The sequence below is a fragment of the Numida meleagris genome, chromosome 1, assembly GCF_002078875.1.
Source record: "Numida meleagris isolate 19003 breed g44 Domestic line chromosome 1, NumMel1.0, whole genome shotgun sequence".
NCBI classification, from domain to species: Eukaryota; Metazoa; Chordata; class Aves; order Galliformes; family Numididae; genus Numida; species Numida meleagris.
This window is the reverse complement of record NC_034409.1, coordinates 142,811,153-142,838,634: the sequence shown is the minus strand read 5'-3', so window position 1 is coordinate 142,838,634 and position 27,482 is coordinate 142,811,153. Positions and strand designations below refer to the sequence as shown.

General features: G+C 39.0%; 1 protein-coding gene across 1 annotated transcript in view; it reads left to right on the top strand.

Annotated features, from left to right (window-relative positions):
• IPO5 (importin 5) overlaps nt 1-14,596 on the top strand; it is a 39,441-nt gene extending 24,845 nt beyond the window's left edge. Inside the window, exons 15-26 of the mRNA XM_021416373.1 lie at nt 1,399-1,482; nt 2,274-2,406; nt 2,490-2,611; nt 2,945-3,041; nt 3,864-4,036; nt 4,489-4,600; nt 5,143-5,198; nt 7,512-7,634; nt 8,241-8,460; nt 10,306-10,534; nt 12,039-12,180; nt 14,444-14,596. Of these exons, the coding sequence (XP_021272048.1) occupies nt 1,399-1,482; nt 2,274-2,406; nt 2,490-2,611; nt 2,945-3,041; nt 3,864-4,036; nt 4,489-4,600; nt 5,143-5,198; nt 7,512-7,634; nt 8,241-8,460; nt 10,306-10,534; nt 12,039-12,180; nt 14,444-14,530 (1,578 nt within the window). The 3' untranslated portion in view covers nt 14,531-14,596. The remainder of the gene's footprint in view (nt 1-1,398; nt 1,483-2,273; nt 2,407-2,489; nt 2,612-2,944; nt 3,042-3,863; nt 4,037-4,488; nt 4,601-5,142; nt 5,199-7,511; nt 7,635-8,240; nt 8,461-10,305; nt 10,535-12,038; nt 12,181-14,443) is intronic.

Sequence of the window (27,482 nt, the reverse complement as noted above, 5' to 3'; positions counted from 1 at the left end):
GGGGAACAGTTTTAAACTAAAAGAGGGAAGAAGATTTAGGTTAGATTTTAGGGGAAATTTTTTGTTCAGAGGGTGGTGAGGCACTGGAACAAGTTGCCCAGAGAAGCTGTTGAAGTGTTCAAGGCCAGGTTGGATGAGGCCTTGGACAGCCTGATGTAGTGGGTAGCAGCCCTGCCCATGGCAGGGGGTTGGAACTGGATGGGCTTTAAGGTCCCTTCCAAGCCATTTTGTGATTCATACTATAATCTTATCTATCTAAACGTATTTTCAAGCAGGCTTATTTTTTGTGATGTTTATAATGAATTGACATGATCGCTTGTTAAACATGTAGTTATGTTGTTGCTGATTTCAATGTTGGCATTTCTGTTTTCTTCTCTGGTAACTGTATTCACTGTCTTTCTGTTTAGATTCGCAAATTCAGAATAGAATCTCACTAAAATATATCAGCTTAAGTTATTCTCATCATGTTGATAGTATGTGGGTTTTTTGTTTTTCTTTTTTTTGAGAAATACTGGAGCATCTCATTTAAGCAGTGTCATAATGGTGGCTAAGATTTAAATAGTTAAAAGGAAGCTTAGCAGACGTGATTTTGGTTGTGTTTTTTTTATGGGCAGATTCCTAGAAAAGTTTGGATGTGCTTATAATAAAACTGAAAGTAGTTACTTGTTATGAGGTTTGATGCATTTGGGAGGGCTTCTTTGTTGATTGTGTGTTGGTTAAAATGCATATTGTAAAAGTGCCAATAAGCAACTGTGAACGACTGCCTAAGAATCTAAGTGATGTTCTGATAGCCAGTTTGAATTATGGACTCAGATTTTCATTTTACTGAGTGAGGAAGACAAAATCATACTTCAAAGTAAAATAACGTGATGTATGGATTAAGAGAAGACTAACCTTCAATTAATTTTTCTTGGAGGACTAATGGAAATGCAGGAAGTAGAAAGAGGGTGTGAGTAACATCACTGAAGTATCTGATGTGACTTAAAATATTGCTGTCTCATTAGTATCTTATGCTATTGGTTTATTCCTGTTTCACAGAGGACTCAAAATAGTAAGGAAGATACCTGGGGCAGTTAAAATTCACACTTCTTTTTGCGAGTAGTAGTGCTTAAGTAGGTTTTGGTGACTTCTTTGTTTCTTTGCTTTTAAACTGTCCTCCTTATGCTTTCAAGCACGTGAATAGAGGTGCAGTGAAGCTTAAGACTAGAGTCACTTACTGATGCTTCCAGAAAAATAATTTGTATATTCACCTTTATCTTCATTTCAGACTTGTTGAAGCTTTAACTTCTGCCTTGATAACATGTTGGCCATAAATGCTTACTTAAATTGTTTGGTTTTAAGGCTCTCAGCAACGTACTCTTTTGATTTGTCTTTAAAAACACATTTTCCTCCTTTTAGTTTATGCAGGATGCATCGGATGTAATGCAGCTGTTGCTGAAGACACAGACAGACTTCAGTGATCTAGAAGATGATGATCCACAAGTATGTTAAAATTGTTTTGATCTTGTTTGTTAGGATTTAAAACGTTCTTTGAGCGTGTGACATTCCTTAAAGAGGGGGGGAAAAAAAGTAGTTGCACCTTTAAGCTAACAGTTTACCACATCTTTTATAAGGGATTGGCTGCCCTGAGATGTCCTTTAAATCTCTCACAGAAGGATGTTTAAGAGATCAGACGTCCAGAGTGTATATTTGCTCTATGGACAATCATCCCTTCTCTATTAGCTACTGCATTATTTGGTGCTGTGTGACTGCTCCTTGCTGTCATCTTCTTATAAATAGTTCCATGAGTTTCATTAGGCAGCTGTTCTAATGAGCAAAGAACTATTTTGACTTGTGCAACTGACATAAAAAAAAATTCCTCCTAAAACACCACATTAGTCTTTTGCTCTGTTTGCTCTTTTTAAAAACGGGCCTCAATCAATTGTATCACTTAAATTCAGGAAATTATTCATTTCAGAACGAAATTGACTTTTGAAGAGTGTCACGTTTGCCTTATGTGTACATCTTATGCTACCACATCTTTGATAAGAGATACCGTCAATGCGTTGTTTCATTCAAAGGCTTGGGGGAAGAGGTCTTTTCAAGTTTAATTTTTACATGACAAAATGTGCATATCAAATTTGGTTGTTTTTTTCAGTCATCTAAGAGTATCTTATGCACTGCTGACGTTCTTTAAAAAACTATTGTAAAATATTCTTCCTTTAGGATATCCTTATAAGTATGTACTAAAATACAATGTGAGATGTGAAAATTTTGACTGTACTCTCTTACAGATTTCTTACATGATCTCAGCGTGGGCCAGAATGTGTAAAATTCTTGGAAAGGAATTTCAGCAATACCTTCCTGTTGTCATGGGCCCTCTAATGAAGACTGCATCCATTAAACCTGAAGTAGCTCTTTTAGACAGTAGGTTTTAAGATGATGCTTTGCTTGAAAAACACTGAAGTAAATGGTTGTATTTTAAGATATATATATTTTTTTAAAAACAGCACAAGATATGGAGAATATGAGTGATGATGATGGTTGGGAGTTTGTAAACCTAGGAGATCAGCAAAGTTTTGGAATTAAAACTGCAGGTCTTGAAGAAAAAGCAACTGCATGCCAAATGCTGGTGAGTAATAAGGCAATCTCGGTGATCTGTGTATTGCTGGACAATGAAGTCTGAAGCCAAAATCTGTAACAAAGCTATTCCTTATAGTACCAAGTTAAATAGCTGTGGTTTTCTTTTGGTGATAGCATTAAGTTTGGGATTCAGACAATTCATTTTCCTGTTAAACTGGTAGTTTCTTAGAGCTTAAATTTTTAAGGTGAACAGGGTTTTCCTTTGTTTGTAAAACTTATACAGTACTGGAGATATTAAAGAATTGTATTTTTTTTGCAAGTATGCTGATCTTTTCCATTAAATATGGCACTTAACGTGGCACTTTCATGTTTTGTGTTTCAGGTTTGCTATGCAAAAGAGCTAAAGGAAGGGTTTGTGGAGTACACCGAACAGGTTGTAAAGCTGATGGTTCCATTGCTGAAGTTCTACTTCCATGATGATATCCTATTAATAAATTCTACTCTGAAAATGGAAACTTAGATTGGGAAAATCAGTCATGCTTACAGTGTTTCTCTAAATGAATAGAAAGTACAAATGTTATGATATTTTATGATATTCTATTGCTTTATAAAAGATTTTTTCTGAGAATGTTGTTTTACATGTGTTTAGGGAATAAGTCCTAGTTTTCCTTTTAGTTTCTTTCAAATAAGCTTATCTGTAACGTAGAAAGCAAGCTGTACAGAAAGTGTTGTTTGCATCAACAAATTAAGGCAGCTTGAATATATTTCCTGCTTGAAATACGCTTGAAGCAATTTCTGAATAGCAAACAGTTTAACTTTCTTATTCTTAATCACAGAATGACTTGGGTTGGAAGGAACCTCAAAGATCATCTAGTTCCAACCCCCTGCTGTGGGCAGGGTTGCCAATGACTCAGGCACTAGACCAGACTGCCCAGGGCCCCATCCAACCTGGCCTTAAACGCCTCCAGGACAGGGCATCCACAGCCTCTTGGGCAGCCTGTGCCAGCACCTCACCGCTCTCTCTGTTGAAAAACTTCCCCTTGACATCTAATTTAAATCTCCCCTCCTTTAGTTTAAAACCATTCCCCTTTGTCCCATTACTATCTACCTGTGTAAAAAGTTACTTTCCCTCATGTTTACAACGTCCCTGTAAATATAATCTTACCACGTATCTAAGAAATCAAAGCATAACGAAGAATCAATTTTGGATAGGAAACTTAATATCATTACAGTCACTAGTGCTTATATTCTAAGCACTTTTTTCTTGTCCTGGATCACTTTTATTTCCTTAATAACAAAACGTGTTCGAGTGGCAGCAGCGGAGTCGATGCCCCTCCTTCTCGAATGTGCTCGAGTTCGCGGGCCAGAGTACCTCACACAGATGTGGCACTTCATGTGTGATGCGCTCATCAAAGCCATCGGGACAGAACCGGATTCAGATGTTCTTTCAGAAATAATGCATTCTTTTGCAAAGGTAACTTCCTTAAAAATGTTGTGACGATATTGTTCATAGCTTTTTAGGGTAAAAAAAATAAAAACCTACACGCTTGGGTTTTGATTTAAACAGTTGGAAGAAATGTAAAGTTGCTTATACATCTCCGCTCTGATTTTTCTAATTATTTTTCTACTAGTACATAGGTACTTTGAATCTCTGGGGGGTGGGAGATGGAATAAATGTTAAGCTGAAAAAAAAACACCAGGCTTGTTTATTTTAACCGCAGACCACTCAAACAATGTGGGTGCAATGTACAGTGAAATTACGCCTTATTTGATTAATGTGAGAATTGATCACAGCATGAAAGTTCTCTGAGTTATTTCTGCTAGTAATCACTTAAAGCATGCGTTAATACTCTGTGCACGTTTTGGATTTCATTGAGACTGTTCAGGTACCTTAAATCTGAAAAACAGATCATTTTCTTTCACTAGTGCATCGAGGTAATGGGCGATGGATGCCTTAACAATGAACACTTTGAAGAACTTGGTGGAATATTAAAAGGAAAACTAGAAGAGCACTTTAAAAACCAAGAGTTAAGACAGGGTAGGTCAGCAAAAATTCCTGTTAACGTGATAGTTCTTCAAAGCCGAATTTAATCATCGCTGAACACAAAAATGCCTAGTTGGGATTTCTTTAATTTCCATATTCAAGCAATTGGACTTTGAAACAACATAATCTGATGAATATTTGCAAGCTCTGGGAGGGTGGTGGGGATGGTGTAATTTGCTGAAAAACTGTAGTTTAATCAAAATTTTATGTACGGATTACTTGATGGCTCCTGTGTCTCCAGTGTTGTCACTTCTGTGTTTTTTCCTCTCTAAAGTCTTTGCAGTTTTAAAGCAATAACAGTGCCGTATTGATGTACACTTTTTTGTTGTTATGGACGAGCTTCATGCTGTTTGGCATATCCTTGGTCTGAGCTGTTGTATTTGTTTTTCTGTGAAAGGTCTTTGGAGCTTAAGGCAAATCCTTGTTGCGTCTTCAGATAGTGCTTCCCGTCTAACAAGTTTTTCTGAATGTGTTTTTCTGCTTACCGGCTTAAGCAATATAATGGTTTAAAATGTGGGTTTTTTTTTTAAATTTAGTAAAAAGACAAGATGAAGACTATGATGAACAAGTTGAGGAGTCGCTACAAGATGAAGTAAGTTGGTTTGGGGAGTTTTTCCCTTCATAAAACACTAGGATGGAAGTACATGACACAGTTATGACTAAGTTAAAGCATCGTGCATCCTCTCAGAAATATCTCTTCCTGGAAGAATGCCATACTCCTTCAAGAAATGAGTCACAATACTTACCTCTGGTATTTTTCAATTCATGTTTCATTTCCTTGCCTTGCCTTTCCTACAGTATACTAAAGGAAGAATGTTGAGATCTAGCTTTTCACTTACTATGTCTTCTCAAACAATTCTTAGATAACGTTTTTCTCACAGTCTACTGTCAAACGCTTTCATGATAATCCAAGGCACGCCCTTGCTGACTGGCTTTTTCTTTGTACCTTCTGACCTACGTGGCCCATTTTAATCTTTGAGCATACCTCTGATACCTGTACTGCAGACGTGTGAGATCAGGAGCCTGTCTCAACAAGGATAGGCCTAAAATAGTACCACGAGCATCAAAGTAGGACATCAGAATGAACAGCTGGCATAATGTGTGTGCTTGTGAGAGAGTACCAAAGTGACTTCACTAAGATACTGAACTGACTTTAGTTTGAAATAGAAGTGACTCTGAAAGAGATATAATAGTTCCATTAAATCATTGGTGTTATGGGAAGAGTAATAAAGAATAAGTCACTGCTGCTTAGAAAGAGAGAGGATACTCAATACATTGAAGAAATAAGAAAATTTTGCCACGTGATGCATAATTAAGGCTTGTTTACTTGAATTTAAGCTGTTTGCAGACTCCAGAATTGATCTTAACAAATCATGCACCTATATGTAAATACTGAATTAAATAACAGTGCATTTTCTGCCCCCCTTTCCTTTTGGAACATTAGGCTAACATTCAAGAGGGTAAACTTTGGCACTTGCATAATGGCATTATCTTGGGATCAGAACCAACCAAAGAAAAACACTAGTTTTGAGTCAAAAGCCCCTCATGACTTTTTTCTGTTCTTATTTGCAGTGCTTAATTTTTTTTGTAACTGTCACTGTTTAATGATGAGAGAGAACACTAGCAAAAAGAACAGTTTCAGAGAGGCTGTATCCACTGCAACAGAGTTTCAAGGCATTCTTAAAAATACTTTAATTCATATTTGATGTTGATTCTCCTTTTTAAAGTCTGAAAGGAAGACTTGGATGCATTGTCTTGTGAATGTAAGAGTAGGATTGGGATGTCACTTGCCATATGAACAGAATTAACATATGATAATGAGCAACATCTGATTGTACACCTGTGGTCCCAGAATTATGTGCATGTAGCCCTTACCCCAAAGCAGCTGAAATATTATGGGATACATAAGAAGGCAAGGATGGAAGTCAAGAAAGATACTCAAACAACAATGTCAGTCAAATATCCAGATACAGCCCTGGCTTGAGGAGTAACTTTGTTTTGATGATTTGATATAGCACAGGAGGAAGTATACATTGCACAAATATTACTTCCAACCCCTATACATCTGTTATTGGTTATTTTAAAAAAAAAAAAGCCATACCAAGCCAGATGGGCCTCTTATTTTCATGTGTACGAATATATTCCAGAGTTACTGCTTAAATTACACCTTGACAATGTAGAAATTTAAATATTGTGTTGCAGCAGGCTTTGTTGCATGATAAATGGTTATTAGCTACTGGTCCCTAGTGGGGGAAAAAATAGCTATATTCTGTTTTCCTGCCTGTGAAAGTATAAACTGATTAAGGGAACCACACAGAGTACAACAGAACAATGTCAAATGGTTTTTCCAGTGCATGCATGTCTAGGGAACAACTTGAAATCCTCACTTGGAAATATTATGTGAATTGATAGCTGAATCTATGTGATGGTTATATGACTTCATTGGTTTGATGCCTTAACTGAGCAAGGAGAAAAATCTAATTAAAATAAGAAGATTAATAGTCCTCATTTTTGCCCCATTCTAGCACAAAGGCAATTATCTGTTTACTTTTAAATAAAAGCTTGTTACTGTATGTGTGAGCTCCAGAGGAGGAAAAGGGCTTTCTGTTTTCTGTAAGGGGAATGCAGTGAAGCAGTACATCTACACAGGAGAGCATTTGTCTTTAAACTTTCTGCCCCTGAAACAAACCTACAAGTCTGAGGTGATTGGATGCTCAAAGTTAAACAGCAATGGATTTAAGCCTTACACCAAGAGTTCAAGATATTGGACTTTAAAAAGGCTATTTTTACAAAACGAAATCATTGAACAACTTTCTTCTATGAGTTTAGAAGCCATAGTGTTTCATGTGATTTCCTGTATTTTAAGGATCATTAGTCTCAGTGTGAGTTGTATCTTTCCTATCAGGATGACAGTGACGTTTATATTTTGACTAAAGTATCCGACATTTTGCACTCAATATTCAGCAGTTATAAGGAGAAGGTGTTGCCATGGTTTGAAAGGCTACTTCCACTAATTGTCAACTTAATTGTGAGTACCCTATTCTCTTTTTAATTTTTTGTTTTTGTTTTTTCCCCTGAATGTGTAATAGGTATTCTATGCGGGCGTCTCGGAGAACTTGGTAGATAAAATGTAGCAGTAGTTGTTTTACAGAACAGTCACGTCCGGGCTTAGTTCCAGGTCTGATAGGAGGTTAAGCCATGCTCTTTGAAAATTGCACTGCTATGCTAATCTTAATTTCTGTGCTGCAATACTCAGGATCAGTGATCCACACAAGTATTTTGAGGAGTGTAATTTGTGTGGGACAGTCGGATGCTCTCTGCAAGAAGAGAGCAAAAAAAAAAGTGTTGCAGACCAGTGGGAAAAATTGATAATGGAATAGGTAAAGGAGCATGAAATAGAGGTAAAGGATTTAGCCTAAAATCATTATTCTCTTAATTAGATCAGAAGTTCTCCTGGACTTATGATATTGTTGCAACTATCACTATTGAAACCTATGATTTGTAGGATTAAATTTAATATAAGAATTTAACAGGAGTACTAGACCACTGTTACTGTGACTTTGTTGATATAATCATTGACTGTACAAAATCGCCTATTTTAAGGTGGCTTAAATATTACCTGGTTTTACTGCAGTGTCCACAGAGGCCATGGCCGGATAGGCAGTGGGGACTTTGTATTTTCGATGACATCGTAGAGCACTGCAGCCCCTCCTCATTCAAGTATGCTGAGTACTTCCTGAGGCCGATGCTGCAGTCAATCTGTGATAACAGCCCAGAGGTTAGGCAAGCAGCTGCCTATGGTGTCGGAGTTATGGCACAGTTGGGTGGGGACAACTATCGTCCCTTTTGCACAGGTATGTGTTCTCTGGATAAAACTGCTTGAATATGTGGTCCTGCATGTGTCACTCCCCGCCACAACCACACCCGCATTGTCCCTCAAAAAAAGTATTGCTCCCCTTTTGGTTAATGGTGCTTTCTCTTTAGCAACAAAATAAACTGCTGGTATGATCAGTGTGCTAGATTGTTCTTTTTCTTTAAAAGAAAATATTTAGCTCGTTCAAATACATATTTTACATAAATCTTACATGAGAAGTGGAATAGGTGATGGAAGAAATGGTGATGTCAGCCATTCTACTTAGCAGCGTGAGGCAACAGATGAGATGTAGCTCCAGTAGTCATGATAGCCTGAGGTATAAAATGCAGACTGAGTTTATCTGGACATTGCAGACTTCTGTGTAGAGCAGATTTTGTTTCACAGGAGTCTGGCATTCTTATCCTGCTTTCAGTACACAGGCTGCTGGTTTTGCTGACCAATGTTTCTGAATATTTCTGTGGTTCTGTAATGTTTATCAGATACATAAAAGTATCCTCTTTATCTTAGAGTTAATCCTAATCCCAGCTGCTAAATTCTTCAGAAATCAAATTCGGTGTACAGCAAGTGTAATTCTGTATCAGTTAACTGCAATGCTTACTGATGAAATTGTGGTGTGAGATTTCACTCTTCAGTAATTGGAGTTCCTTGGAAGTGTGTATTCTGCACAATCCCACAGCCTGCTTTTATGCTGGTATAGAGTTTTACAGATTTAGGATTATATTTTTAGCGCAACACAAGGTCAGTTGTTCCTGCATTTCTGAAGTCTGCCTGGACACAAGTGGCGAGACGGAGGTCGGTCTCTTCTCCTGGGTAACTAGTGATAGGATGAGAGGGAATGGCCTCAAGATGCGCTAAGGGAGGTTCAGGTTGGATATTAGGAAAAAATTCTCCAAAACAGTGGTCAGGCCATGGAACAGGCTGCCTAGGGAGGTGGTGGAGTCACTGACCCTGGAGGTGTTCAAGAAACGTTGAGACATTGTACTGAGGGACATGGTTTAGTGAGCAGTATTGGTGGTAGGTGGATGGTTGGACTGGATGATCTTGGAGGTCTTTTCCAGCCTTGGGGATTCTATGGATTAGAAGTGTGACATCAATATTCATAAAAAGTATGCATGCATGCGGTTACCTGCATGGTTATTTTAAATAAATTGTTATTAATGTAGCAAGAAAGTTGGCATTTTTCCTTGAAGTTTGATTTTTTTTTTTTTTACTATGTAAACTATGCCAGGTGGATTCACCAGATGAAAATACTTCTGTGAGCTTTTGCTAATGCACTTTTTAGTAGGGCAGGGGCGTATTTGTCCATATGAATGTGTGTGCAGACATGCAATAGATATGCAGCAAGTAGGCACTGCAGTGCCTACTTGTGCTGCAGTCCAAATTAAAGTAAATGTCACTATACTGGTGCTTTTAATCATCAATGTTTATAGAAACTAACATTATCAGTTGTTTATTTTTTACCATAAATTATGATTTCTTGTATATTGTAGGCTGTATAACTTCAGTTGAGAGACAGCAGAAGATAACTTTTCCCCTTCTGCACTTGTAAAGCAAACCCAAACTTTTGTATTAGCTGTTTTCTTGTTTCCTCTATCTGTGTATTTTACAAGTTATTGAGCAGGGAAGAACCTGAAAGCAGTGGGACACTGGGAGATCTGGAATAGTGGGGCAGTAGTGGAGCAGTGGAATGGCTGGATTTTGTTGCATGGGTAAACAAACACCACAATACAGTTCATAGACTTCTTTAGTATATGTAGTTTGTGATGTTAGTAAAATATAACTTGATTGCGCATTAAATTTTATTCTTCTGTTGTTTAACTATTAGAGGCGCTTCCATTGCTGGTGAGAGTCATTCAGTCACCAGATGCCAAAACCAAAGAGAATGTCAATGCAACAGAGAACTGCATCTCAGCTGTAGGGAAGATAATGAAGTTCAAGCCAGACTGTGTAAATGTTGAAGAAGTTCTGCCACACTGGTTATCATGGCTTCCACTTCATGAAGATAAAGAAGAAGCTGTTCATACTTTCAATTATTTGTGTGACTTAATTGAGAGGTAAGGTGAAATCAGTGTTATGCAGAAAGTGAGCTTGTTTGCAGATTCTTTCCTTGCATTCATTTTCTAAAACTGAGAAGCTGTCAGGTTAGTCTAGATATGCTTTGAAGATGATTTACAAGGTCATAGCGGAGTTTCCCAGGTTGTTATTGCTATTATATGAACAGCCACTATACTCACCCTAAGTTATATCTGTAAGTTGAAAAAATTCCTAGAAGTTTTATGTGGACATGATGGGAGCGTATCAGCTGGGAGCTTCTAAACAAAATCTCAGAAAAACTTTTGATATTCTGCTTATGTCTCAGCCTTGATAACTGCTCAGGTCTTTTTTTACTTGAGAGCAGCATGCAAGCACTTGTAACCTTCTCTTTTAAAACCTTTTAAAACAGTGTTTTGCACTTTTTTGCTTTTGAATTATCAATGGAACAAAGTGGGTAGTAGAGAAATAATACAGACACTTTTTTGATAGTGTCTCCCTGAACTTTGTAGTAATTTCAGTTGCTGCTGAAAGCATGTTGTCCCAAAGCTTGTTCTTAAGGTTTGCACTTCTTTCCATGGGTCACGGAGGTGGAGGGGTGGATTCCTAGCGTGAGTGGAAGTTGCACTTAGTAGCTGAGTGGTGGAGGAATTTCATCTTTTGGATCATTATATCTATCTCAGTGGAAACATAGAAATTAAGTCAGTAAGTAGGAAAGACTGTAGGAAAGCTATGTTCATACCTTGTATCTGGTGGTGCTCTATTAAGGTTATGTCTAAAAATGAGTGGTGGCAACTGAAGGCTCTATACTGATTGTTCTGTGGTAGAGAGACACCACAACACTGACCTGTACATCCATACACACTTACATAGAAATGAAGAGTTCTAGCACCAGTACACTTCTTTTGTCTCCAGCTCTGTGCAGAGTGCTCAGCCTTGCTGTGTACTTCTCTAGAGCTCTGTCAGTCCCACAGTCTCTGTGTTACAGCAGTGGTAGGTGGCAGGGCTGGGAGTGGAATGTGTTTTCCTCCTCAGTCCCTGGCTGCCAGCACTCCTTTGCTCCAGAACTTGGCTGGGAAAGAGAGAGCAGAACTGTTTACTGTGGTGTCAGTGAGAGTGCTGGCAGAGAGCTGAAGTCACTGGAGCTCTCTTGACACCAGTAACACAACCTCCTCCCCCCCTAGAGCACTGAGAGAGAGAAAGAAGCCCTTTTAGGCAGGGTATTTCTGTCACATTATTTACAGTTTCATCTGCATGGAACTCAGCAGTTCCAAAAAGTACAGAACTTCTTTCTGATAAAGCGTAGGCTGATTAAAAATTGGCTGGTTAAATATTAACAGGACGAGGAACAGTCTGTCAGCAAGCAACAAAGCTATGCGTACTTGCTAAGCTGAGTGAAACTTGGATGTAAACAAGCAGCTTTAGAATAAGATATTTCGAAATCACTCAGCTTATACGAGATATGTTTATGCTAACTTTTTTAGTTAAACATTGCTTTCTTTGTAATATGTATTTTCATCCTAACAGCAACAATCCGGTTGTCCTCGGCCCCAACAACTCTAACCTTCCCAGAATATTCAGTATAATTGCGGATGGTGAAATTCATGAAGCTATTAAACATGAAGATCCATGTACCAAGCGATTGGCTAATGTTGTTCGCCAAGTGCAGGTAAGCACTTCCTTATACGTAAAGGGGAACACTTAGGATTTGCTTTCAGAAGTAACCAAACCATTAAACTAGTTCTGAGGGCCTTGTCTCCTTAAACAATGATGCTTCAACCGGTGGAGATGCTTGGACATTCCTAGTACCATTACTGTTAATACTTGGTCACGTTTGCACTTGAATAAAGCAGTAAAGTCTGTTTTTTATCTAAGTTTCTCATGTGCTTGTTAATTAGAAGTCTTAAGACACATAGCCCACCTGATAGCATCAGGCTTACTTGACAGTTACAGCATCTAACAATAGAAAGTAGTGTGCCTGGCAAACATACAACCTATAGAACATGTATGGGATTTGGAGCAGCAGCTATTCAGTCATTGCCCTTTGTACCTGCCTATCCTTTGGAAAAACTTGGGTGCAAGAGTTTTAGGAATACTGGATTTTGGGAAGGATTCACTTGGATGAGTATGTCGGCCTGTGAGATCTAGTATGTCTGATGCAAAATGGCTTCCTTTATTGAATCTCCGTATTAAGGCATACAAAGGGAATTAAATCAACCAGAAATTAAAAATGAAACTCATGCAAGTGGCCACTATGGATTCTCATTTACGGATCTGAATCCTTTGCTGTTAGTATTTAAAGTCGGGGTGTGGAACTTAAGCTTTGCCAATACATTTGTTCTGATTTTAAGTGTTTAGGTTAATTTGTGAACAAAATACGGTGGTGCATACCTGTATAGATTAGTTGTGTTTTGTTTTTCCTTGCTTTTCAAAGTTCTGTTTTGACCAGGATTGGTAGGAATATATAGGATGGAAACTAGTTTTGTCTCAGTTAAGTAATTTAGCTTCTGACTGTGGGGGAAAAAATCTTAAAGCTCATGATATGGGTTTATTTGGTGTGTGGTGTGTGTGTGTGTGTTTTGCTGTTGGAGGCATTTTAGTTTGGTTTTTAATAATCATAGCTTACTGTTGCCAACCTCGCATCTGGGCACGTAGTAATTTGACTTCAGTAGAGCATTGCAAGTATTTTAGCCCACGGTAGGAACTTTGAAGGCTGTGTAAGTGCTAGCAGTTTCCTGGAATCTGGGAAGCAGCAGCAGGCAGAAGGACTTTCTTTTGCAGTTTTCTGAGTGAGCTGTTCCACTGCCAGCATCTGGCATGAGTAACATTATGGTCAGAGTTGGAATCTCATATAAACTTTTTTCCCTCGTGCTTAGATGTTCTCATGCCAGGAATATTTCAGTGTAGTGTCAATTTAAATGTCATAAATGCTGGCAGAGCACACGTAATTCTACAATATTCCGCAATACGTTGAGAGTATAAGATGTCTAATCTTATTTAAAACAAACTTTAAAATAAAAAACACGAAAAGCAGCAACGCTTGAGGTCTTTGTTTCCAAAGTCTGTGAATGCATTTTTGTACACTTAAAAATAAAGTGTGAGAAAAGGCATTTACAATAATGCTAAAAATAAAAACTTGGAATAAAACAGTCTTTTAAATGTTCTTAAAGTACACTGCTGTTACAAAAGCTAATCCGATGACAGAGCTAGTCACGTAAGACAAGGTGCGAGTTGCTTCCATCTTTTTTTAGCCAAATAAATGCTTTTTCCAAAACTTTTTTTCTTTCATTTTCAGGATTTTCTACCGGTTAACTTGAAAATGGTAGCACATACGAGGTATAGTGAGGGAAAGGTTTACATTTACCAGTAAATAGCTGCATGTGTTCTCTGTAGGAGGAAGCTTACGATTCTTCTATCTAAAGAGTAATCCTGTGCATCTGCAGCAGTGTTACAGCCTCGCTCACTCACTGTTAGTTGTCGTGCTATAGCCTCAGTGCCCAGTTCCTCTGAAGACATTACTGATGCGCCAGTGCCCAGAAGATAATCTTTTTATTTTAGCACGATTCGGTTTTGCTTGGATGTTGATCTTTTAACTTCAGTGCAAACCAGAGCAAATGGTTAGGCACTGTTAACTCAGGAATGAAGAGTCAATTTGCGATTTGACCCACATAGTTATGGGGAGTTCCCAGGAATTTTAATCAAATTACTGTGGTGCTATTTAACCACAGCTTGCCCTTGTTGAGTATTTCAGGGCATCTTTCTGACTGAACCTATGCAGAGTTGTGTATAACTGAAGGTTTCAGTCTGTCCTTTAGCATATGTATTACAGAAATAAGCCCGGTGAATGCTGAGCTTTCTAAACATATAAAATTGTAGTATGTGCCTTAGAATCTTGTGAGCCTGTATAAACCCAACTTCTCTGTTTTTTCTAGACATCTGGAGGACTGTGGACAGAATGCATATCACAGCTCAATGCAGATCAACAGGCAGCCATACAGGAGCTCCTGAACTCTGCTTGAAGGGCCTTAAGCATCATCTGCAAGAAAACTAACTCCAAATAAACGTTTACCCTATTGTTTAGGTTTCTTTTGTTTCTTTTTTGAGTAAAACAGAACTGTAGTGCGTGTAGGCCATTCTTCTGCAACCTACAGGCAGTGGCAACAGGAAGAAGCATTCTTTCAGAATGGTGTTTAAATCGGTATCTGTCCCACAACACTGAAGAAGTTTCCTGTAAACCCTACAATAGCACTGAAGAGTATTTTTCTAACGGTATTAGCCAGCCATACGGTGGCGAAAGGGAAACAAGTTGAATTTTCTCATTAGACATAATGAATTAAGAAACAGCTTTAAGACCTTGTATTCAGCAGTAGATGTATGTTATAACAGATAAACATTTCTCTACATCTAGTGTTAATTGTATTAATTGGAGTGTGAGTCTTTGTAGGGTAGAAAGCGTCCTTCTGCCCGACAAGTTAGTAGATCAAAAGATGAAAAACTGAAGACAAAAACACCGAGCATGAAGACCTCATTGATCGCACTTTCAGATTCCCAAAAACAACTTGTACAGCGACTCAATGAGGAAAGCTGTTCAGCTTCCAGCCCTTGAATGTGAAGTCTCTTTGGCATGTCTGACAGTATCTCATTCACTCTTCAATAAATGACATTGAAACACAAGAAGCTTGTGTAGAAGTCCAGTGATGTGTGGTTCTTTTCTTTTCCTCTTGTGAAAAGATGCCAGTTAACAAACTATACAAGTCATGATTTTATATTTGAAACTTTGTATATTGTTGCCTATTACAGATTTTATGCATTTTTGCTTGACTTTTTAACAAATTTTTTCACCCGAGTGTGTAGAATGGAAACTTAACTGCATTCCTCGTATGACAGTAAATTTACATATCTTAAAAATGTTTTATGTTTAGGTGCGATTGCATTTCATAACTTATAAAATGTAGCATCATTCCAGCTGCAAATGTGTGACATGATCTGGCAGCTAGTGCTAATGTGGTAGTATGTATTTTTTTTTTTTTAAACAATTGTATGTAATTAGTTCCCTGACCTGAAAGAATCAAGAACTGTTTCAGGTCTTTTTTGGTACAGCAAGAGCAGTATGCCATTTCCTAGCTAACATAAAGCTAAAATAAACATATAGAGTATTGAAGTTCTAACAAAGGTCAGTGTGAAGTTTGTGCTTTTATTACTTTCAAGATGCTAGAATATACATGGATTTAAAAAAAATTTTTTTTAAACTTCACTTCTTTACTGGAGTGTTTTTCAAGTCAAAGTCAATCTCAGCAGACCCTTAAAACGTGCATGTCTTTTCAAAGAAGGTGTAAGTTTTCTTCCTTTATAAACAAGAAAAGGTGGAAATTTACATGTAATATAAGCTTAGTTTTGCCTCTGAAAATTGTTTGAATAAAGTAGTACAGAATAAGGTATATCAAAAACTGTCCAGGACTGTTATATCCAAATATTTGTGACATGAAATGCCTTAATCATATGGACTGACGCTAGTTCATTTAGAAGCAGCTGAAATAATATAATATCCTTCAGTTCCCATGTTGTTAATTGTTTTTAATCTTGCAAGTTCAAGCATTCATACGTTGTGACGTGAATTCTTAAGGATTAGGTACCAACACTGTGAGAACTGCAAGTAAGTCAGGACAGCTATCTCAATTCCAGATTCGTTATTTAAATCCTTGATCTTTCCTGTTTGTTTCGGTCATCTTTATATGAATTTCCCCTCAGTCTAAAACACTGAAGTTGTTCCTTGCAGCTTTTTTTGTTCCTTTTCCCTCAGAATTTCATTCCCATTCTTTGGAATACCGATATTTGGAAAAAGGTAGTGACACATCTGTTATGATCCCTGAAACAGCGCTGACTTTGGCTTTCTGAGAGCGACATCCAAGCTTGCTATCCCAAGGGACCAACTTTAATCTTCCTTTCAGCCCAACTAATTTGGACCAAATAGAACTGGGAGTGAGGATTGCTCTGTGTGCCAGAGGAGCACAGAACAGCTTCATGCAGTTGCTTCTACTTTGTTAATAATCCTTTTATCAAAGAAAAGAGTACTGAATACGTTAGTGTAGATCAGTTATTGAAATACGTGGAGGTTCCCAATGAATTTGTCAGAGATAAGCCAAATGTGTAGCATTTTCTTAACTCATGTAAGCTTTAAAAGCTTTATTTTCACCAATTTAAGAACTCATCGCTAATTTTAGCTTTTCAAGTTCCTTAGTTGATGCTTACATGAGTACAAACCTTCCTATGCTACCAGTCATTCTTGATCTTCCTTGAGCAGTGGGGTACTGTTGCCCAAACAGTGCGTAGTGTAACAGTAGCTTTATCTGCAATAATCAGAAAATAAAAAGCTGCTCATAGAAAGAAATCTAGCAGTGATGATTGATATGGGAAGGGATGTAGTTTTATTTCAACCACTTTCTTCTGCAGTACTCCAGGTTATGCTTCACTAAAACACCCCGCCATTGGATTTGGTTGGAGAAGTACCTCGTGTAGCACAAAGAGCACTGCAAATGGCAGCAGTAATCTGCATGTGCAGAGAAAGAGGTGTCCCAAACCCACCCAGACACCCAAGCAGAAGCATTCCTTGTTTTTAGAAGCAGATCACTTCCCAAAAGCTTAGGTGAGTTTCCACCTAAACTCTCATATGTGTAAGAAAATGACTCGGTAGGTGTAGGTTTTTGACGCAGCGTTTGTGTACAGCTGGGACACACCATTGTTAACTTTCTCCCTGCAGAGATTTCAGTGTAATGCTGAGTACAAGGACTGGCGTTCTACAGCACGGAGCAGCTATGCCAAATGTTGTCTGCTGTTTTCTACAAGTCTGAATCTTTCAGTCTCATGTATGGAGTAAGGCGTGAGAGTACAATGTGTTGCACAGCTGGAATTTTTGATGAAATAAAGATTTAAGGGAGGTGAATTTCCTAATGGCTCTGTGTATGCATCTGTGCTCTGGGCATGCATCCACCTGGGCTTTTGAACTGCACCTTTATTTCTGCCTTAGTGGTATCCACTGAGGTGTGCATGTACATCGAGTCTTCCACATCCAGTAAGAATGGTGTGAAAAATCACAAACTCAAGTGGCCACCGCTGTATTTTTTTTCCAGCTTTGATGTATTTTACTATGGGGAGCAATCGGCCTTTGCTGCTTAATCACTCGGTTCTCTCCTAGTTTTATATATTATTTTAGCCAGTTGTGCTTACTTGTGTGGATCATGAGGAGCTCTTAAATTCTAAGAAATGCATTCATTGACTTCAGGGAACAGGATCTACGCTTCTGTCTGGTAGAGGTGATTGTCTCAAAGGTCTTTGCACTGCTTTGAAGAACGCCTCTCAGGACAGTTTGGCGTCTGCTGAGATGTCAGGGGTCTGGGATAAGTATTGGGTAATGGTCATGGGATTGATCTTGCCTGATATAAGGTTTCTGTGAAAACACTGGCATGTAAATAATTTTCACCAGCTCAATCAACTCAGTGAAGGAACGCAGACATATCTAGATCATGCAGTGTTTCATCATGAGGAAATGAATGCTTGCTCTCTGAGTTGGTGCTGGTAGACAAGACGTGGTTAGTACCTCTGGTCATCCTTCGGATGTTGTTTATAATGAGCAGTGCAATGGCACTGAATAGCAACCGTGGTTGTATTGCAGTGAAGCCGCTTGGAAACAGATTTCCTGGAATCTATTTTTTCCCTACCTCTAGGTTCAATAAGTACAAAATATTCTCTCCCCAGCGGTCCCAGCCATCCCCCTGCTGCCTCACCATGTCAGCTCTCATGGAGACTTCTCAAACCATTCAGGTGTTTCACGTTGACAGGTAAATTATCTGCTAATTAAACCCCATTCACATGTGAGCTTTAGACAACACTCCTATTTCTGGAGGGTGTAAGTTACCTCCATTGGCATCTCCTTCTGTCATCGAGTCAGATTCCTGTCTTCTGCCTCATCTCATTTAGCCTCTGGTAATGGGTACAAACTACGTGTGTGCCTCTGCCTCTACTGAATTCATTCTTCCCTCTCAGGAGAGAGAGGGAAATGCAGGCTACCTCAAAAGCTGTGAAGTTGCTTTGTTTGCTCTTATCTCAGGAAGAGGTTTCCACAGATTTGTTTATGAAGCAGAGGAGACAAGAGGACTGAGGAACCATTCAGGACATAAGAAGGCTGAGTATTTCATACCTCTAAATACAAAACGCTAAATTTGGCGACATTACAGCTTGTCTATTGACATATCCCATAAGTTTTAGTATGCCTTTCTCTATCAGAGTGTTTGCTTTTCAAAGGCAGCATCTTGTCCCTTCACGGCCCACGAGGCCCAACTGTTTGGTTTTTTGATTTGTTATATGTTCACAGATCTTGCCTTCAAAATCAACACTGATCTTTCCGATCATGTGATAGAGAAGAAACCAAATGTCCTCTAATGGCTGCTCCACTGGAAATCCAGGCAAGGAGTGGCAACCTGGCACCGTGATCCCAGAGCACTGTAAGGCTGGAGTTCACGTACAATTCACTTCTGATCTGGAGACAAAAAATGACAATTTCTGCCTGAGGAGACTGTTCCTTCAGCTGCTGTCAGAGCTGTTCCTGTCATTATGGCTCAGGCCTGTAAGGTAATTTCCTCCATATGTTTTCAAGAAGTGAAGAGAGGACCGGTACATTTCAGTCAGTTTTGATGTTTGTGATTTTGCTTTCTCACTCAAGAGGTTGTCTGCGACCTTTCTTCAGGTCCTGCTAATTTTTGCAGCTGCTAGACCATGAAATCAGTGGATCCTTTGAGTTTGGTATTGGTACCACTCTTGTTTTAAGGATAACTTATGTTTGTAACAGAGTTTTACTTGCTTAACAATAGCTAATGAAAATTTAACAGTAGTTAATGCCTTAAGGATTTTTGGTGGGTTGGCTTTGGGGGTTGTTTTTTTTTTTTTATTGGTTGGTTGGGCTGGGTTTTGAGTTTTTCTTGGAGGATGTGGTGCCATGCGTTGCTTCTAGCAAAGGAGGTTCAACACTGATTGCTGAAATGGTATGCTGGGTTGTTATGACAGACTGTTCCTGCGTCTTCCAGAGAAGTAGGATGGATGAATACGTGCTGGCAGACGCTCCCAAAGAGAGTATTACACATGGGTGAAAGCTGAAGAATTCCTGAGCGACCTGAGTGTTTGACTTCAGTCAGAGTGACAGAGGAGGTCCTTGCCCATCTCTCATTTTGTAGACACTGTTACAACTACTCACCAGCTTCTGTGGGGGGGTAGAAGGAAGGAGAGGGGGGATATCTCTCTAACTTGTTATTTCTGCATTGATTGTGGGTCTGCTTATTTTCGAAGTAGCAACAGAAAGGTTTGGTTTCGTGTTTGTTTTTTTAAAGTATCTTTAATGTATGTTTCCTATGTGTAATGCATGCTGTTAGAACATTGTTCTTTAATAACTGCAGGGTCCTATCCTGAGGTGATAGGAGGGATGTAAATTAACTGACATGTTTAATATTCACTCCATACACTATTTAAAAAAGAAATGCTAATTTTCTGGGGGGGGCGTGGGGGGGGGGGGAAGCTTTAACTAAAATGCACAGTTTGGATTCAGACCTGTGAAAAACATGATCGTAACACAGTATCTTGAACTGGGGAAGCCGACCTTGCCAGAATTACTTTTATTGTGCAACAACACCATTTAAACATACCTACTGAGAATAAAACAGCAAGAGAGGTTTTTACTGTGGAGATGTGGAGTCATCGTTATTTTTTGTTAAAAAATATCACCAAAAAGTTGTGTGTTTAGGTATTCCTAAACTGGAAAAAAGCATGGGAAAAGATGCCACACCAGAATTTGCCAAAATGAGGCCATATAAACAGTTAGCTTGAAGAAGTGTGTTCTGTGCTCCAGCTGAAGTTTCTTCTGGCCAGCAGATGGAGACGATGCAACTGAGTATCCAAGTGCCGAGCGCTGTGCTAGGGGAGTTTGCTGCTCCTCAGTCTATGGCTGGGGAAGGTGTCTCTTACCAGGACTGTTCTACAGAAATGAGTTAACTGTAATTCCTGTTTACTGACTGTTTGTGCACAGGACAGGTGGTTTGTCTCAGGTAGTATTTACACACATAGAGAAAGAAAATGAGAGAAAGAAAGGAACTGTAGCTCATGGATGTGCTCCTGGGGCTCCATATTAACATCTGAAGCGTGGATTCCTGTCCTCATAATGAACAAAAGCTTGCAGACATTGCTGGGGGCAGCGGAGTGTAAAATAAGAGGGTACATTTCAAGTGGAGAGGTAGAAAGGGTAACCGGTATTTATTGCTCTGAAAAAAAAAAAAAAAAACAACCAACACCCAAATCAGCACCTGAAATAGCCTAGCCCAAACCAGCAGGACCTACGCTCCTTTCATCAGTCATGTGATGAATGTAAAACAGAGCTCTGAGTGGTTGCCCACTGTAACTTCTTTTTTCTAAGATAAACATTTAATAATGTCTTATAGGTCCTGACGTAAGAGCAGCAGATGGCTGAAAGGTGAGGCAAGACAAAAGCCATGTCATCTGCAGTGTTCGGCCTGCTAGGCCCAAGCCCCTGCTAATCCAGTGGAAAAGATCCTCTGTTTCCAGCTGTGTTTTGTAGGTCTTTTATTCTTCCCCAACACAGTTGCTGATGTTTGCCTTTATGGGACAAGTACTAAAAATTCAAACAACTTCCTAAAAAATCAACTTCCTAACAACAAATCGCCTGAACTTTCTGTGCAAACTGAGAGACTTAGGCACCTAAATATCTTCTCTGACTTCAAAACACAACCAAGTGTTTAATGGATCATCTGAAAAAGAATCAAGATTAATTTTCCCCTGAACTCATTATTTCTCTGCTAATACTGTAATTATGGTGGAAGAGAATGATTGCTTTGGTTGGAAAAACTGCAACATTGAAAGGCTTTAGGCTAGTTTTTCTCATAAGAACTCCTCTTCCTCTCCCACTGCGGGCTGTGCTGTATGATCAACTGTGCAACTTGGCCTTGGGTTTGGATGTGGTCCTGATGCCAGTGCTTGGAAAGGGAGACCAAGGTTGAGAAAGAAAGTTTGAGAAGTTTAATCCACTCACAGTGTCACCCATCTGAAGTTATACTGAAGAAGTAAGGGCTCTTCAGGTTGACAAGGCGACAGCTGTGAGGGAAACGGTGTGCGCACCTACACAGTCATGATCGTATGGGAGTGGATGAATAGGGAACAATCCATCATTTCTCCACGACTGGTTACCCAAATGAAGTGTGAGGATACTTAAAAACAAGACGTGTGTTTTCAAGTGTTGCAGTTAATGCATGAAAGTAATTTCTGATGGGTGTGTCTAGAAATTAAACTGGAGAACCGGGGCGGCTCAGTCAAGGTAGGCTTGTTGGTGCTCATTAAGCAAGGCATCCTGGGGAAACTCTTTCCTCAGCTTGTCCATAAATCATGGGCTGTCAGGAGCAGGGTAAGCACGCCAGGGGGAGGCTTGCTCTACACTGATCCCATGCCCCATGTTTTCTCCCTCAGGCTCCCACGGCCATTTGCACTCATCCCTCATTACTGCATTCCCGTCCTCGCTTTGCCCCCCCCCAAAGTTTTGTTTGCACAGAATCTCTGTACAGCTCCAAAGCTCCTCCCTGTGTTTCAGAACTTTTTGATATAGGAATACTTCTTCAAACAGGTCATATAGGATCAGCTAGGGTAGGAATCACTTTATATAAAGCATATTTCAGTGCTGATGTTCATGTGGATGCTTGCTGTGGGGCCTGGAAAGGAAAAAATGCTTTCTCATCTTGGCAGTGCTGAGCATTACATGGCTTCTAAACAAAAGACAAAGGAGAAATACTTAGTCGAATAAAAGCGTAATGAAACGTTCTGACCTTTTTCCCCCTGCACTGTTTTCAAGGAGCTTATTTGTGGGGTTTGAAAAAACCCCGATTCTAAAGTGGCAAATGTGAAATGGTGAATTTTAGTAAGTAAACTGCACAGGGATCAAAGTGCAGCAGAAAGCAAGGCATGCAGCGAGGCTCTCTGCCTTCCCCTGGTAGAAGATTAAACAGCTTTAATGTTAGTGCAGCTTTATGAGAACCGCAGCTCCTCTGTTACAGGCCTGCCTCTTCAGGAGGAGACATTACAGCAGGAAGCAGGGATTAGGGTTTCCTCTCCAGTGCCAGAGGGAGATATGGCACAGTGCAGATGTGCAGTGCCAGAGCTGTCAGCAACCACAGGGAGTCTGCTGAGGGAACGAGCTAACCAGACAGCGGTGAAGCAATTAGAAATATCAAAGGAAAGAATGTGCTTTGGAATGTAAAGGCATGAGATGATAGGCATCTTTAGTATAAAGAACCAGTTAAATTTAGTACAGGCTATTATTAAAACTCCTGGCACATTAAGACTTTTCCTGGGAACTATTCTGGTTAAGCCTGCCCTATTTCAGCAGTGAATTCAATCCAGTTTTGTATTAAACTCATTTTGAAATCTAGTACCTAAAAAATATGATTTTTTTTTAAATTATCTCCTTAATTCTACTGAAAATAGCAAACAATCACCACAGAAAATTTAGATTTTTTTTTTTGAGAGAGATCAAATGTGTCCTAAAGATCACCAATAAAGCAAAAATGATAGGCTTCTGTTCTTCATTGTCCCAGCAAACAGTGAATCTCATATTTAAAATAATTACAAAGTGGAAAACTTTACAACAAACTGAAAGGATATGGAGCACTATAATAGTGGCAGGAATGTAGATATATAGGATATACAGACCACTCACCGAGGAAACAGCAAAAATATGACAATAGACATAAGGGATTTTTTTCGCTGAAATGTAGCAGGAAAATCATCAATTATTGGAAGCAATGGTCATGAATTACAAATATTTAGATTGAGTGAAACAGCTGGGTGTGAGAAAAACACATACCACTCACCTGTACCCTGCATCTCAGAAAACTAAGAGATTGTACAGAGAGCATCCCTGTCCATCTGCCAGCATCAGAGCCTCAGGACAGTGGGGACCTTTGTATAGGGAAGAACATGGAAAACAATTCTGCATATCATTGTCTGCAAACTGCTGGGAGCTGAGGGGAGAAAAAGGAGAGACTTAACCCACTCGACCACTAAGGAAACTTTTTCTTCTCAAATCAAACATACACTACAGCAGAAAGTAGACTGCCATTGAATTTTTTTCTTGTTGATGGAATTGATGCTTCATATCTTTTAGTCTTAATTCTGCTTTTTTTGACCAGTTACATTGTTTACACCTTACTCTAGGGTGCTTTAGCAGGGAGGGTTGGACTCGATGATGTCCAGAGGCCCCTTCAAGTCCCTGCAATTCCGTGATTCTGAGGTCTGTTGGAATTCTACTTACGAAAAAAATAACTGCAGTGGATAAGAGAAAAAAGCAGGAAAATAAATGTGTTCCAGGTCCAAGTAATCATTTGATTACTTGATTTTATTAAGTGTAAATTATGCAGATCTTGCTAAGCTTTCTGCAGTAAAATATTGTTTCTATAAATTATTGAACACATTTCATTTTCTGAACAGAAAGTTTCAAGGATTGCTTTTGAAGAAGGAATTTCGTTAACGAAATTAAACCCAAATAGAAACTAATGGTCTTGTTTCTCTTCACTCTGGTGCACATCTCAGATGAGAAGCAAATAAATTACCGCCCTCAGCAGACTCGGCGTCTGCTCTGACATTTGGAGGAATTGGCTAATTCCAGAGCCTGCATTCTGAGATAGCAAAATCAGACAGCGAGCGGATGTTTGCCCTGACAGGTTTTGCAGTTGCTCCCTCCAGCCAAATTTAGGTGTTCTAAAAGTGAAAGCAGAAGAACAGGATGATGGATAAGATGGTAATTAAGTCACCTGTTGTAAGTAGCTGATGTAAAAATGAAATGCCTGTTGTCCAATACAAAGTTAGAAAGGAGCCATGAGAAATCCTGGACGTGATGATGCATGAGATAAGGCTCCCACACTACCCCTTGTCAGTGGGGATTATCCCAGGAGGATTTACTCAGACGTACCGCAGTGTTCCAGATGTATTCACCTGCAGAAAGACACAGTAAAAATACTGGCAGAGGGATGGAGGGGGAAGTGGAGAGCGAGAGGGTTATTACTGTCATGGGAGCCTTTAAGTCTGATAATGCTATGAGCCACGTTTATTGTTCTGTGTTCTTCCAGTTTTTATATATATGAGAGTACTCTTCAGCTGTGATTACTCATGGCATAAATTCTGAGGGGCTGTAGAAATAGCATTGTTTTCTCTGTTTTAGAACTATGTTTGCTTGTGTCAGCCCAGATACTGAGATGGTTCTCCTTCATTACAGCGCTAAAAGGTCTTGAAATCATTTAATGAATTTAGTTGTACAAGTCCTTCTGGAAACCATCACCTTCCCACATACAAACCTTTCATGAAGTTTGCTCTGACCAAATTGACAAAAGCACTGGAAGGAAATGAGCCATGATACAGGAAGTTCTACCTCTCTACCTCAAACTCTGAATTATAAGGACACGTTCTGTTTTCAAATGGATTTGGTTTTCTTCTCAATAAAAGAACTGAAAGATGGATGGGGTTGGTTGGTTTTTACAAGCCACGTCCACAAGCGGGATCGCTCCCGCCTAACACGGCACCTTGCGGTGTGGGCTCAAAGCACTGGATGAAGAGGCCAGCTCTTCTTCAGTAGTTTTTTCTATTTAACACATGAAATCATTTCCTATCTGCAAATATTTTCTCTTTCCTTTATCTCTCTCTCCTCACCATGACAGAAGAGGTATACTGCTTCTGAAGGGAATTGTTGCAGGAGAGGGATACATATTTTGTCCTGACACACAGTGTTCTCTTTCCATTCTTTTGGGAGAAAAGGTGAAAATGGATTTTAGGAGAGAAAACCTGAGTATGAATAGCAAAAGGATGTTCAGCTGTTTTTTTCAATTTGCATTTTCTTGGCTTCTGTTTTCTCAAATGTTCTGATTCATGTGACTTGAAAAATATCAATCTACAGGCAAATATAATAAATTATTTTCTTGATAATGTTTTTATTTACACTGCAGTACTTTGACATCTTTGTCTGTTAACGAATGCTTCAGAATTCTCAGTGTTATCGAAAAAGTAAGCCTTTCTTTTCTCCTTGTATGCGCAGAAGTGAAAAAGCAAGCATGAAGTAAGCAGAAGTGATGCAACCTCATGTTGTTTTGAGGAGTACAAGTTGTTCATTAATTTCCAGTGAACTTTTTAGCTCTGAAGCTTCAGGGATGATTCATCTATTGACTCACTGATGATCACCTTAGCACATAGAAGCGGCTAATGTAACAAACGCGTTCATCCTGAAACACAAATGCACTGGACAATGCAAGGTAAATATGATGACGTCTAACAGAGGTGATGTGGTACAATAATAACGAAGTTAGGGAGAGGGGCTTGTTCTACTAGCTTGATATGCAAAGGCTCTCTTGTATAAATTCTCAAATAGCCTTAAAAAGCTGTCTTTTAATTCACAGTCATACAAGAGTGGGAAGTAAACAAAATCTGGTAATTAGTGGGCTGTTAGTACTTCAGTCACTTCTATTTAATGGTTGAGTATTTCACCTAATTAAATTCCTAAAGTTTGAGAATGGTAATGGATTCCTTTACTCTTTGTCAATGGTTTTTGTGTGTGTATGTGTGTTTTTTCCCCTTTGTTTTTCCCCAAAAGTTAAGGCATGTTCTACTGGGGAGACTATATAGCTGTTTATTATCACTGCTTCTAGCTGTAGTTAGGTGTTAAATTCTGATGTAGAAGCTAGAGGACGTGTCAGTCCAACATTACAAACCCTACCAGAAAATCAAGTGGTATGATCATCTTGACTGAAGACTGTAAAACAAATATATCGTAAACAAAAAATTATGAGGTGGGGGGAAACATAATAAAGATAATGGTGCAATGATAACGAAAGACCTACATGGAGAATTCTTCCATGCTCTTGCAGCTAAATAAGCAAAGACATGTGAGCTATCACAAGTTAACTCACTGGCACAGATACCTGCTAACATTAAGATATATGAGAGAAGGCCTAAAACAGAATGATCAGTGCCTTAGGTTTGCGAGATTGAGCCACAAACCACATTACACTAGAACATACTGATAAATCTAGAGCAAAAGTATTTGCTGAAAGGGTCTTTGAAACAAAATTTCAGGCTCCAGGGAAAACATCTGTGGAATGTTTATGAAAAAAAGAATTACATAGACAAAAGATATAGCTGAAATAAATACATTTCTATTAGGGCAGCATCTCAGCTGCTCTCCTTAATAAAACAGAGATAAATATTTGAACTCAACACATTCTTGAAGTTGTTTACAAAACAGATATCGATTAAGGCCAGAAGGACCATACTCTGACATTAGTGTAAATCATACCAAAGAACTTAATCCACATACTTGGGTTTTGAGTCCAATAATTTAGTCTGACAAAGTACACAGAAAGGCAAACTAGTTATCATATGGCAGGAAAAAAAAGTACTCTGCCATAATTGACTATGTACACAGATGCCTTCCAGAACTTTGCAGCAAATAGAAGATTTCAATGAAAAAATAACTGTAAGATGTGAAAGCTTTCCCAAGAGTAGTATCTGCATTCCAGCATGCCTGCTGCCATTTCTTCCTTAACAGGGAAACAGGCAGGAGGCACAGAGGCAGTCTCTCAAGATGACAAAAGCCTTTTAACCAATGTCTTCATTGGGTAAAGCAGATGTGAACAATGGTGCCCATTTGGTTTTGGTTAATCTGAAATCCAGTTCCAGCTCTTCAGTGTCAGTGGACACAGACAGAGCTTATCTTTTTCTTTCAAAAACACAACCTAACTAGAATCATTTTTCTAAATTCAGCTACTTTTCAAAAAGATCATATACTGTCTCTCTCAAATGATCCTGTTTATTTGATGTCCCAACAAATTCCATGTCTCATTCAATGTGGAAAAAAATGTGACCCCATGTACTACAGGAATCTAA